The 14170-nt window shown below is 36.8% G+C and overlaps 1 protein-coding gene across 2 annotated transcripts; it reads right to left on the bottom strand.

Moving 5' to 3' along the window:
• Positions 1 to 3481: 3481 nt before the first annotated feature.
• LOC103403974 (rRNA-processing protein EFG1-like) lies at positions 3482 to 7906 on the bottom strand. 2 transcript variants are annotated; one of them, XM_008342826.4, is made up of 8 exons: positions 7639 to 7906; positions 7156 to 7285; positions 6899 to 7026; positions 6484 to 6622; positions 6086 to 6200; positions 5157 to 5220; positions 4741 to 5055; positions 3482 to 3787 (listed from the first exon to the last, which is right to left on the bottom strand). In XM_008342826.4, exons 1-8 carry the CDS (start codon positions 7774 to 7776, stop codon positions 3782 to 3784), a joined length of 1035 nt encoding a protein of 344 aa, XP_008341048.3. In that variant the 5' UTR covers positions 7777 to 7906; the 3' UTR covers positions 3482 to 3781. The 2 variants fall into 2 exon arrangements, with proteins under 2 accessions (XP_008341048.3, XP_008341047.3); XM_008342825.4 differs by having other exon boundaries at positions 4741 to 5061; positions 7639 to 7905.
• Between the last annotated feature and the right edge of the window lie 6264 nt (positions 7907 to 14170).

Below are 14170 nucleotides of genomic sequence, written 5' to 3'. Positions count from 1 at the left end.
TTTAACGATAAGGACAAAATAAATGGTAAAGTGAATAATAGCAAGATTGACTTTTTAGTGTAAAAATGTGGTTTTTCGTAAAAACAAATAGTACCAGAAGTTTTTCGTTAAAATTCCCAAGTTTTTATTGTATTGGCATAAATTATAAGTTAGAATGTCATTAAATGGCTGTGACACACCCCAATCTGAGATGTTCACTAGGACTCCGAATCGAGTTGTGATGGCCGACACCTAGAAGGTGACGAAGTCATAAAGTATAGTGATGTGGAAAATGTGAATAAATTTAAACCTAAAAGTACCTCAATACAAGAGTGCACTGTGAGCGGGAATGAATCCAATTCACACGTGATAACAGAATATAAGTACAATACAGTAAAATAGGGAAAGAATTATATCATCAATGGTAATCGTCTACACCAAGTTTTGCCAATAATCCTCGTCGGTACGCAATCACTGCTACTAAACTTAGAGGGGAGAAAAACAAGGATGAGTGGGCTTGAAAATAAAGTTTTAATAAAACCCTTTGGAAAACGTTATAACCCCTTGTTGTAAAACCTATATAGTTTCCAAAATATCATACTACGTAGGTATGAAAACCAATGCACAAGAGCAGCAAGAACTGAAGTATGCCATGCCATAACATCTCAGCAATAATAAATATAAGTTAGGTGTGAAACCAATATAAAATAGTATGCTAGTCGAAGTCACCTAACATGACCTATACGACTGGACCTGTAGCTCATCAATCTAGGCTAACACAAGAGTCGGAGTCACTTGGTATGACCTATACGACATCCTGGGTATAAATATGTATGATCAAATGCTACAATCACGTGAAGGCTGTGCGATAATTCGCGAGTCACCTACGAGTCAGAACCATCTATTGTGGTCTGTACGACAGGCTATCACCAGACTTGGATCCAAGGTGAGCGTACGGTGCAACCATGATGAGCTCTAAATAAATGTGTGCATACCAGTGCAATACAACCCATTCAATCACATAAACTCACCTGAAGATTACTAAGTCTCCGCAACATCACACAATACAATTCACAAGTGTAACAATGCAATATTTAAAATGTAACTTATTTACAACATGGCAAGCAAAGCATAGTTCCATATAAAAACGTTTCTGGAAACTGTATATATATATATATATATATATATATATATATAAACAAATGCCCACTCACCTGAGGTCCACGCTACAACTCCCTAGCGCGAATATCGAGGTGTCACGAATGATTGTCGCCTAGAACAAATATTCAGTCATGTCTCAGAATTCTTATCGATAGAACATATAACTTACATAAAACACATCCCCAAGGACGTTCTAGAATGATTTGAGACCTATTGACCAAAAGTCGTCCGTCGATCAAAGATAGACGGTAAGGTCCACAACCCTACGTAACTCGATTCGGAAGATCTGCATCACAGATTTCCAATCCTTATCTTCCAAAGATCCACATTATACTTCTAAAACATCATACTAAAGTTTCATTACGATCCAACGGTTGGATATCCGCCAATTGTAAATTTAAGTGGCGGTCAACGTTTTATTTTATGAACTTACAAATTCAATTCGGGAAGATCCGTACGTCGGATTCCCGATCCATAAGTTCCAAATTCGCTTCTTCTTACGCCTACGCGTCAGTATCGTCGAAGACTTCAGGAATACACTAAAAGAATATTTTGTACATCTCACTATACGTTGGCCAACGAAAGTCAATACCTTCGCCTCTAAGGGCATTTTCGTAAAATCACGCTTTTAAAATTTATAAAAACGTAAAATTAGGGACAGGTCATCACAGCTGTCTATGTATGAAAAATGAAATTAACAGGGTCATTTTAATATCAAATTAAAAAGGTGCACCTTAGCGCGGGCGAAAAGATGGTTCTATTATTGTCTATATATAAAGAAGGGTAATGTTATAGAAATTAAATTTGGAGACTAAATTTGAAAACTAAATGATGTGTTATCAATAAGAATGAACATGTTTATCAACGCTTAAGTAATAAATCAATCATCAACTTCTATGTCCTTTAATTTTCAAAATTTGTCTATAAATTTAGTCTCTCTAGTATTATCCTATAAAAAATAATTATTTACTAAATTAGTAAAAATTAAAGGACTTGCTTCATAACATTTTTGTTTGTCAATAACATTAGTATTGTAAGTTTAGATAATCGATTCCTTTGATTACTATTTTATTTTTAATTTTAATTTTAATTTTGTATAGTAGAGATTGAGAATGTATATTTGGGATCTGAAGAAAGGTGAGGAGAGGATGGTAAAGAAATTTGAAAGGATGTAATGACATGGCAAGATGAAAACGAAACATTAAAAACTGAATACACAAAAATTTACATGGGCGCATACAATAATAAATTAAATTAAATGTTTATCAAACGATAGAATTTGGAACAAAGAGTCATATTTACACGCGCGTCATCCTCCCCCTTCAATGAGTGAGTGTAAATAACTTCCACATGTAGACTTTTCATCTTTATATATAGAGCGAGAAGGCAAATTTAGTAAAATATTTATAATACCCAAAATACCCATTCCTTCTTACAACTTTTAAATAATTTAATTAAAACGGACAAACTAGTAACATAATAATAAATAAATAAACCCTACAACAAGTTACTAACCAATTTTTTTTGGAACAAATGATATTATATACACTAAAGAGTAACGGAGTGAGTTAAGTCTCACAATGAAGTTGTAATAATATGATTAAATTTGCCTTTAGGGAGAATCGAACTTCATTGTAATCAAGTTTGTTCTCTTCAAATAAAATTAAAATATCCAAAAAATAATAAAGATTAAGCTAAAACATAAAAAAAAACAAATTGCCGCACACACTAGTGTGTTACAAGAGGCTTTTAAATGACTAAAATCATTTTTAGATTTAAAAAGCACTTAAAGTACTTTTTTTCAATATTAGCTTTGCATTACTACTAAAATTTGATTTCAAAAACATTTTCTTTAAAAGTTTTTTTTTTTTTTTTTTTTTTTCTGAAAATGCTTTTAGTCATCTCCCAAACAAGCCCGTAGTTTTCGAGACAAGCAATATATGATTTCAATTTCTCCCTTACAAAACAATACATGAGCACTATGGTATCATGCCATGGCCTGCATTTGTCGTCGGCCGCATAAAAACAAGCTGGATACGAACAAAAAGCAATAAAAAACACATGCCCAGGCAAGCACATCATAGAGGAAGAGCTGGTTTGATATTGTTGTGCTTGAAAATAAAACTGCTTCTGTTATGCTGTGAAAATAAACTTATTTTTTCTACTTCACGTTTTCAGCTTTTTTTCAATCAATACTGTGAGAATAAGCTGTTTTTAAATGTTTACCAAACATATTTTTAAGCTCAGCTTTTTTTTATACCCACTTTTTATAAAAGCTTCTCAGTACCAAACTAGTACTAAAACGGTTTTTTAAAAGCAATCGAGTATAAACACACGTAAATAAACTAGGGCACGATCCAATTCCAATATGAATTTCTCAATGAGCACCAAGAAGTCCGTGCCGTGCCATCCAGGGATTTAGTGATTCTCACTACATCACAAGTGTGTACAAATTCTCAAAATAAATCAAGCCTAGCTCGGAGTGAGTAGGCATGGAGTTAAAGACTAATTGTTACATAGAGCGGTAAGCACCGCCTTCCAACTTCATTGTCAAGACTGAGCTGTAAGAATTCCGCATAAGCAACTCAAGTGATCGAATCCTTAAAAGCGAAGGGTCTCATCGGCACCAAGCAACTTCCACTCATCCCTGCAAATATATAACTAGTTATGAAAAGGAATTTACCAACTGCATTAAATCATTGATAAATCACATCAATCGTACAAAAAATGCTAGTATGAATCAGACTTTTGACCACTACGAAGAGCTAGTACAAAATCAGCTCTGAAATAAATAAAAGCAAGCACACCACTCACCATATTGAACATAACCCATACTTGAAGAAATCCACTTAGCATAGTATGGTTATTTAATGATAAATGAAGAATATGCATACAATAATGGCCCATACTTGAATTATACTCAGTTTTCCGGCTTGAATAATTAGCTCAAATCAATCGGGCCGAGATATACATCCAACTTCTGTAAGTTAGCCAAAAAATGCCCAGCCACTGCTATTATGCCTATCTAAGCGCAGATGCACATCAATTCAACCTAAATCAACTCCTTAAGAGATTTCTAATGTGGCCCCATATAACAATATGGCATATGAACTTCATAAATCACAGGAAAAGGAATGTGGCCACGTCCTATCCTACCAGGCAATTTTGACCCTCTGTGTGCAAGAACACCAAATCCCCCGGTAATTGTGCACTGATAGCATATATTTATCATCCATGGTCCATGGAAACGCGTGGGTAGTAAGTGCTATATATGTGTGCTTGACCCAACAGGCCCAAAACCTATACCCCCAGAGTCAGATAAAGCGCAGGTACTCATTTTAGCTCTTCTCAGAGAGATCTGTAGCTGAAGTATGAAAGGAGGTGCATATTCTTATAAAAAATGAAAACAGATACTAAAACCAAGTAGCCCTGTAGGTTAACCAAGACCATTAGCAATTTCCATGTTTTTTACTTCATATAAGGATATATGTTACTAGACAGACTTTTAAAAGCATTGTAACAAATTTCCAAAAGAAAATACTAGACCTCATGAACAGATGCAAAACCTTAACACATCTAACGTTAACAAGTAACCCGAACCTGCTGCTTTTTCTTCTTTGGCCTCCTCTTTCTACGGGGTTTATGAGCATCAGAGTTGGAGCTCAAATTACTACTTTGACCTGCAGTTGAATTAGAGGATCCCCTAGCTTTGAACGAAGTTCCACTTCTGCCACTTGATGTATTGATGGAAGTTCCACTTCTGCTATTTGATGTATCGCTTGATGTGGCCATTTCAGTGATGCTTTTTGAGGAATTTTTGCTTGATGAAGGACCAAACCTTGACTGAGCACGAACAGAACTTGGGTGAGAATTGCTGGATGGCCGGGGAGGAGGCATCAAAGCTCTAGCAGAAATCTGTCGCTATTTAAGAAATTCAGGTGAGGCGACAGAAATATAAACAATCAATAAGTACATATACTTAATCACAGCAGTACAATAGTCAACAGATGGGAAACCTGATTTCTCTCATCACTGGACATGCCGGAAGTTGCTTTTCCTGAAGCACTGGACACCTGTTCCCTGCAAAACAGATAGCGAATTTCGATGCAACTTCCATCAAAATGGACCATATTTTTAATAAATAAGCAAAGTACATGAAAACAAAACAACAGATTATACACTAATTTATATAGGTTCTGTTAACTTTCAGCTTCGCCAAGTAATATACAGCCAGTGGGATTGTGTAAAGAGAAAGTGATAATGATCGAAATCCTCAACAGTAGCCTAATCAAATATAAGCTTTCTATTCAACAGAGTATGTATCAGAGCCTAACCCTGGCCATGGTGTGCCGACGAGGACATCGGGCCCCTAAGGGGGATTGTAACATCCCACATCGCCCAGGGGAGTGATCCTTAAATGTATATTCCCATCCCTACCTAGCACGAGGCCTTTTGGGAGCTCACTAGCTTCGGGTTCCATCGGAACTCCGAAGTTAAGCGAGTAGCGCCCGAGAGCAATCCCATGATGGGTGACCCACTGGGAAGTTGCTCGTGAGTTCCCAAAAACAAAACCGTGAGGGAATGGTAAGCCCAAAGCGGACAATATCGTGCTACAGTGGTGGAGTGGGCCTGGGAAGTGGTCCGCCCTGAGCCGGGATGTGGCAGTATGTCCACTTTTTTTTATAAATCTGTTTTTTTTTTTTTTTTTTTTTTTTTTTTTTTTTTTTTTTTTTGATAAACGAGAACTTACACTAACCAATCAATGAGGGAATATCAACACAGTCCATTACAACAAATCAAACATATAACCCTATCTCAAAGTCAAAACAAAAAGTTCTCAAGAACAAATTATGACATCCCACTCTCAATTTTAATTATTAGTGTAAGAAACAATTTTACTGCTAAAAAAAACAATAAACTACGAACAGAACAAGTTGTAAAATACTTTGTACTCTTATCTGTCCATTCATCGTCTGCATCTGCTTCATCACTAGAACTCCCATTTAGGAAGAAATCATCTTCGCTCATATCCACAAGCCCATCGTCCTCACTCCCTGTTTCTGTAGGAAGTCCAAGAATAGACAGCATTCATATCAGTGTAATAAAATAGTTCAATAATTTGTAACCCTCAGATCATGTTCATAATTGATAAGTAAAAGAAGAAAAGGAAGGTAAAACAAGCCTCCTGGAGAGAAAACATAAAGCATCTAGCTTGGCAGGAATGCGGAAAGAATAATTTGGTAGGTGTTTTTGTTTGATAGGTTATCTTGCAGCCATTCTTACCTGTACGGTTAATTTCATCTGAAGACTAGACGTTTTGCTAGGTATTTATAAAAGAAATACCTTCCAAATCCTTTCCGCTAGCTGCTGCAGCAACTATATTGGCCTTAATCTGCTTTCGCAACCTATTTCTCGTATCAATCACATCTGTATCTTCACCTCCAGTAAATAGAGAGACGTACTTTTCAGTCTTGGGAAAGAACTGGTGGTAAAAAAAATATCAGCCTTTCAGTTCAACATTATTGGAAACAAGTACCATGTTATTTCAAGAAACAATTTAAAGTCTGTAACAAGCAAAGTGAAAAACATTCGGCTCTTCTCTAGTAAGGCAAGTCAAGTAGAAATTCACATTTCAAGTCCAATATCAGCTTAAGATACTCGCATGACAGAGAAAAAAAAAACCAAATTCCCAATTACAAATGCCATATCCCCGCATCCACATAAAAGGAAATAGACCAAGGACGATTACATAACTTACCCTAACATATTCAAGATCTTCTTTCAATTTCGAAAGGTTCACAGAAACCTCTGCGTCTTGTGCCTGACCCGATGAAGCACGTTGGAGTTTCTCCAGGCGTCTTATTCTTCTCTCTATCTTTCTTCTCTCTACAAAAAGCGCATGCTATTTTCACCATTCGAGTAAAACACAAACCACTGATGCAATTAAGCCGCACATCATACACGAATTCACCTATAAAATAACTAAAGTAACAAACAAAATCAGTTCATCCGTACCAAAAAACTTTATCTTCCTGTCACGCATAAATATTTTGCGTTCCACAGCGAGACGGGAATGAATCTCCTGTTGTTTCTTGAATCCTTCCAACTTCTTTTCCTGAGCCTCCCTAACTTCAGCTGGTAGATTCTTAGAACAATAATCGTCGTGTTAGGCCACACTTCACAATGATTATCACTTCATCAATAGCTAAAACCAGAAAGATCGACAGAATATTAATCCAAGCGGTATTGGGTCAGAAATTTTCCAATTACTTCAAATTCCTATGAAATTCAGAATACTGTATACAGTTTCCTCTCTCTCGCTCTCTCTCTCTCTCTCTCTCTATACACGCAACAGGGCTAGCAAAGAACTCAAGGTGACTGAAACCCCCAAACCACACAAACCCTCACCCTAAAATCGACCCCAACTGAAGCAAAATCGAAATGGAATAACGGAAAACTGAAAGTGGTGGAGATTGGGAAGAAAGATTTAGGGAGTACCTTACGGAGCATGCGCTCGATGGAGCGAATCTGGTTTTTGAGGGTGACGGACTTGGGCTTCTTCTCCGGGCCCAAGGCCGACTTGGACCGATGTCCGGCGGGGTTCACCCGCCGCTTGCTGTGGCCACCGTGAGCCATGGCGTTGCCCCTCTAAATTATCGCTGCGAGGGCTTATAAGACACACGGACAGTAGACAGCGAGCAGCAATTTGTTTTGTTTAAGAGTTTTTCTCCTTATTTTAAAAAATGAAAAAATATACAAAAGTTTTCCACACGTCGTTTGACCTAATTCCGTTACAAATTGGTTTTTTTATTTTTTTATTTTTTATTTTTTATCTAAAATAGTTTTTGAGATTGACATAATTTCACTTTGATCTCTAAGATTTAAAAGTGGTAGAACTAGTCCTGAGTTTATCCACTCTCAATTATTTTTGTCATTCCGTGAAAAATCTTTATTAAATAAGGACTAAAACTACAAAAATACCCGCAATTTAATACACAATAGGCCAAAATAATTGAGAAATACCTCAAAATAGGACAATTTCTTAATCTTGGGACATAAATAGGACAAACCGGCGATGCGCAAGCCATGCACACCATGCCAAAACCGAAATTACTAAAATGCCCACATATAAATACTACATATCCTCAGCTCATTTCATCAATGTCCTCATTTGCTGGAGAGGGATGTCGAGAGCTCTGTGAGCTTTCTAGATTAAGCTCAGATCTCTGAGTTTCGATTTCCAATAGAGGGAAGTTAAGAGTGAAGCTTCGAAGTGAGGGTTTCTTGTTTGCATCAATGTTTCATCCTTAAAGATATGGTTTTTATACCAAATTTTGCATTTTGGCCGGAAAGTTCCATTATTTCCAACTAGTGAAGCTTCGGCAACCATATTTCCACTGTCATCAGGTTCGTCTGTCTCTCTCTCATCTCTTTCTCTCTCTAACTCAGTCATTGTCTCCATTTCTGCAACTAATTACTTGTTTGTTCAATTAGGTTTTTTGGATTTGCAGATATGGGAAGTCGAACAAAAGAGGAATGGAGAAGAGAGGGCTCGAAATGTGTTCTGGAAATCTTTATTTGTTTATGGGTTTTGTTATTTTAGATTTCTGGGTTTCAATCTTAAAGTTTTTGCGGTTTAATTGATGCTCAATATTTGTTAATTTTGTTATGAACTTGCAAATGTTTGTGAATTTGATCTCGAATTGGTGTTTGTTTGAATTAGAAGTCTTAGCACAATATGTACGAAATTGTACACGGAATGCACAATTATCTTACTTAAGGCATTTGCGTTGGCACAATTATCTTACTAGAGACAATCTCTTTTGTGTACAGGTTGGATGAAGAAAGTAAGAAAAGGGAATGTCAACAATAAATTTGTGGGATCTTGGTGGTTAACCCAAGTTTCTAATCATGCAGGAAAGATATTGCCTTGCAGTTTCCTCTATTGTGTATGACAGTTTGTAGGCATATGATTTGACTTTTTTTTTTGTTTCCCAACTATGACAGTAAACATTGTAGTTATTGATGGTGAGACACTAGAATTGTTAGTCTTTTGTTTACATATGCAGTGATACGATTGTCAATCTTCCATAAGATGTTGTATCTTCCGAAACCAACTTTGCGTTATGTTGAATTTGTCCTTTTTTCACGTTGTAAGTTATGTTGTGGTTGCTGCTGATTGTGATAACTTGCGAGTCTGAAAAAAGAGAACTTGATGACCTCTTAAGTAAGGCATCGCTAATTGGTATTCCATTGTTGGTACTACGTAACGAGATTGACAAAAAAGGAAGCTCCGTCTAAAGAGGGTTTGTCATAAGAAATGTAAGTGAACATTTTCATACTTTGTAAGGAATACAGTTGCCCATTGTGATGGTTTACTTTGAACAGATCGATGTTTGTGTTATTTGTTACATATGATTGTGTTTGTTTTACATATGAATTGTGTTAGTTTTACATACGAATCGTGTGTTAACCAACGTATATTGCTGTCCAGGGATCTAAAATCCATCACCAATAGGGAAGTTTATTGGTTCATGATATCCTCTAAGAACTCCATAAACATTGACAGTCATTGACTATCTTGTTAAGGATTTGAAGTCAAATATTTGAGTTTTTTCTTGTTGGGACTGATGATATTACATTTCTGAGAGTGGATTTCAACAAATTTATTGAAGTGGTTATTGTTTGCTCAGTTGGTTTTGTCGATATCCAACCATCCATCATTGTCTTCTGTTATGTGGTTGAGACAGACATATTGGGTTTGTTGCAGTAGCCTTATGTGAATATTTTGGTTTACACGTATACACTTTGACTTTGTGAATTGTAAAGTACACACTACTGTCATTTCATATGATATGATTATTTTGGTTAACGAATTTGACATTGTGAGTTGTGTAATGTGCAAATTGCAATCTTTTGGATATATGTGATCCTTGTGAATTATGTTGTAATTGAATCCACTATACGAATAGCGTGACGTAAATGGTGTCTTATAAATGGTATAATCAACTTGCTGCCTAATCTCCAGTTTATGCATAATATATGCATATAGCGTATATTTTATGTTCTTGTCATGTGCATATATTATATATTTTATGTGCTTGACATGTGCATTGTATGTACATGACATGTGCATATCCTTTGCATGATGTATGCACAGTGATATAGTGTTTATGTCATCTACGTCGTACGTATAGTGTATATAGTGCGTATTTTCATATTTCATACTCTTCACATTAAGGTACTTTAGGACATGGAACGCAGCTCAAATAACAAACACACGGAGTCCTTATTGTTTATTATCGTATAATAGTTAGCAATACATTCCACAATACTATTATCACCATTTAATAGTTAGCAAAACGAGGTTGTACCACAGTTTTAACTCGACATTAAAACCCTCAGTTTCATGTCTCCACTTGGACATTAGGTGTTGTGAATTGTTTTCGCTATCTGAGAAGTGGAATACCTTTTCAGTATGATGTGGATCAAAAGCTGTAGGAATTCGTAGCAATGCTTTTTCATCCCAACTTCAATGTTGCTTCCAATATGTGAGAAGAGAAAAGTCTACCCCTTCTTTACCTTATATACAAGGTAACATATCACTAAGTACCCAAACAAAACCCATTACCTTTATAATATATTATTATTATTGAGGGACCTTTGTAGGTTTCCCTCTCTTTGTACATGGTTTTTTGGTTTTGGAGGGAACCCAAGTTGACAATAAAGGTGAGGTGGTTAAGATAATCCCTAGGCCCCGTATCTCATTGTTATATTGCGCATATGATGTGCTTGTTTGTATTTTAATATCACAATCACGATTGTTACTAGTTCTGATGCACCTATGTTATGTGTAATTTTAGGTTTGTGGAACAAAACATGGGGGAAGTACATGTAATGATTTGTCATAATGGGAGGTGTGTTACATCCGATAAGGAAAAAAAAGTACGTAGGCGGTGAAGAGAAAGGAGTTGTTGTGTCTAAATCTATAAAATTGATGGAGTTTTTGGAGATTGTTTTGAAGATCATGTGTTGTGGTGTTGACATGATTACTCTTGCCTACTCAATTCCAATGGGGTCCCATGCTAACAAACTTGTGTTCATTGGGGACTAAAGTGACATGTGATATTTTTTTTTTGTGTATAGCTTGGTAGTTATTGGTACGAGAGTGACACCTATATATGTATCCATGCTCCACATCTCGGGTAATATGAACCCACATCCCACTAAGGTCACACTATGGTCAAATGCAATGTTTGAAGTAACGGCCACTTTAACTGGCAAACAAAGGGTTTTGGGTACTACGGAGGTGCCTTTTGAATATGGCAATGACATAGATTGGGTTACCATGGTGGACTTTGAATTGTGGCAGTACGAAGTTGATTCAATTGTCGTGACCACTTTTACAACTTAAAATGTGATGTCTATGGCTAACAGTAATGAGGTACAACCAAATAGAGGTGTACGAGTTGAAAACCGAAAGGGCAAGAGAAGTACGGTTGCAGAAGACACGAATGAATCTACCATCAATTCTTATGCTTACGTGAAAAGCCTAAGCTATGGTGTTGAGGGAAATGCGGATTGGCAGCCGTATTTGAATAAGGGTGACCTTTTTGTTGACAAGTAAGATCTGTCTAAAAGGCTTCGATTGAAGCAATTAAAGGGAATTTTCAGTAAAAGGTTGATACATTTTCGAAGGGGCGTCTCATTGTCATGTGTAAGGATACCCGGTGTTTATGGCAAATTTTTGCATACCGAAATGGTAGTGAGAAGTTTTGAATTGCCAAAGATGAAGTCTCTCACCGGTGTGATTTGGCTTTATTGAAAGATTGTTACCCACAAGTCAACACGCGGCTTATTGGTCACATGATAAGGGAAAAGTTCAATGATCCAATTACAGTGTACAACATCAAAGATATTGTGCGCGATATTAAAACCACTCTCAGGGTTACCGTTAGCTATGAGTCAGCATCTCGGGCTAGAGGACTGGTATTGGCATCGAGATGTGATTCACTTGAGGACTCATATGCCAAACTTCCTACTTATTGTGTCAAATTTAAGAAGGTAAATCTGGGCAGCAAGACATCCATTCTAACTGATGGAGACCATCATTTTCGATACTTCTTCTTCACAATCGGTGCATCAGTTAGGGGTTTCTTGTCATGGATGCGGCCAGTTATTGTAGTTGATAGATCTTAAAGTCAAAGTACAAAGGTGTCCTCTTAGTCGCGATAGTGTTCGACTACAACCGTAACATTTACCATTTGGCTTTCAGCATAGGTGACACAAAAAATGAAAATTGCTGGGAGTTGTTTTTCAAGCAACTCCATAGAGTGATTGGGGATGTACTGAATTTGGTTATAATTTCGGACCGCAACACAAGCATTGTAAACGTGGTCAATAAGGTTTTCAAAAAAGCTTAACATGATTTATGCATGTATCACTTGAAAGGGAATATTAAGGCTTTATGCATGCATCACTTGAAAGGGAATATTAAGGCCAAGTTTCACCTAAAAAAGAAGGACAACTTTTTCTACCATTAACACAAGGCAGCTAAATCCTATTCTCGTGCCGAGTTCGACACAAACTTCATCAAGGTGAGAGACTTGGTAGCAAAGTACCTAAATGATGTGGATGTAGAGAAGTGGTTACGGGCTCGAATGAATGGGAAGAGGTACAACGTAATGACCACTAACATTGCTAAGAGCATTAATGCGATGTTGCACTTTGCAAGGGGGCTGCTCATACTTGATTGATTTCAATAGGGTGGTGTTGCAAAAATAGTTTTGTTAAAGGCGAGATATAGCGCGTATGACTACTACCACGTTGTGCCCCAACCTCGGTGAGAAAAAAAAAATTAAGAAAAAGGGTATAGGATGCAAGGCACATGCGTGTCTATAAAGTAAGCAACATTGAGTTTCATATTTGCCACGCAGACGATGAAGCCATGGTTGATATATGCAATAAGACTTGCATTTGCCATAAATTCGATCTTGAGCAATTGCTTTGCAAACACGCCATTACAACTTGCTTATTTGCAAACTGCAATTTCTATGAGTTGGCTTCAAACTACTATAGTCGTACAGCATGGAAGGCAACCTATTTTGATTCCATATACTTGGTATTCCCCGATCTACAATGAAACGCAAAACGTGCAACCAAACGCACGTTAGTCCTACCTCCGACAGGGAAGGTACTAGCCGGGAGACCCAAGAAACAACGTATCCCATCCTAAGGAGAAGATATAGTCCATCGAAAATGCAAGCGTTGCCGGAAGCTTGGTCATAATCAACGGACTTGCAGGGAACTTATTGATATCCCCAACACAACATGTCTATTTCCCTTGCATGGGGTGTGCCTGTAATGTGCATGTCATGTTATATTTGGATTAAAGTGTGTTTTTAAAAAATGGTAGAAACATCTCTTTGTGCATGGGTTGTGCTTATACTGTGCATCCATTCAATCGTGCATTTGTTCTGCAAATAAGAAGGATATTCGGTTATCATGTTTATAACCCACATTGAATGGAATGGGGTCCGTGTGAAAAAAGATATTTATACAAGTCTACCATGATGTGGGTGAAAACCTATTGGGTCAAATTAAATGGCCCAAATAAAACCGTAATTAACACTTTTTTTTTACAACATATTATTATTAAACATTTATGAGGTAACATGAGAAGAAGGGACATCTTACACATTTACATGGAAATCACACCTCAAGTAGGTTAGGATGAGATAGGATTCTCACTGGATCCTCTTTGTGAGGATCCCGATGATCCTTTAATTATGTCTTTTCTTTGTACATCGTACGGTCATAAATCATTTTAAATTATATTATTTAAAATTGAACACAAATAGTACCTGAAGAAAAACTAACAGCACGATGAACGGATAGGATTAAAGGATCCTTGGAATCCTCATAAAGAGGATCCACGCGAGGATCCTATCTAGAGTAAGACAAGACATAGAGGTGAGGTCATGTACAACTCATCTACCTTGTCTTATCAATCAAGTTATGAAGCCAATCA

Source organism: Malus domestica, chromosome 16 (assembly GCF_042453785.1).
Source record: "Malus domestica chromosome 16, GDT2T_hap1".
Lineage (NCBI taxonomy): Eukaryota > Viridiplantae > Streptophyta > Magnoliopsida > Rosales > Rosaceae > Malus > Malus domestica.
This window is presented reverse-complemented; position numbering and strand designations above follow the sequence as displayed.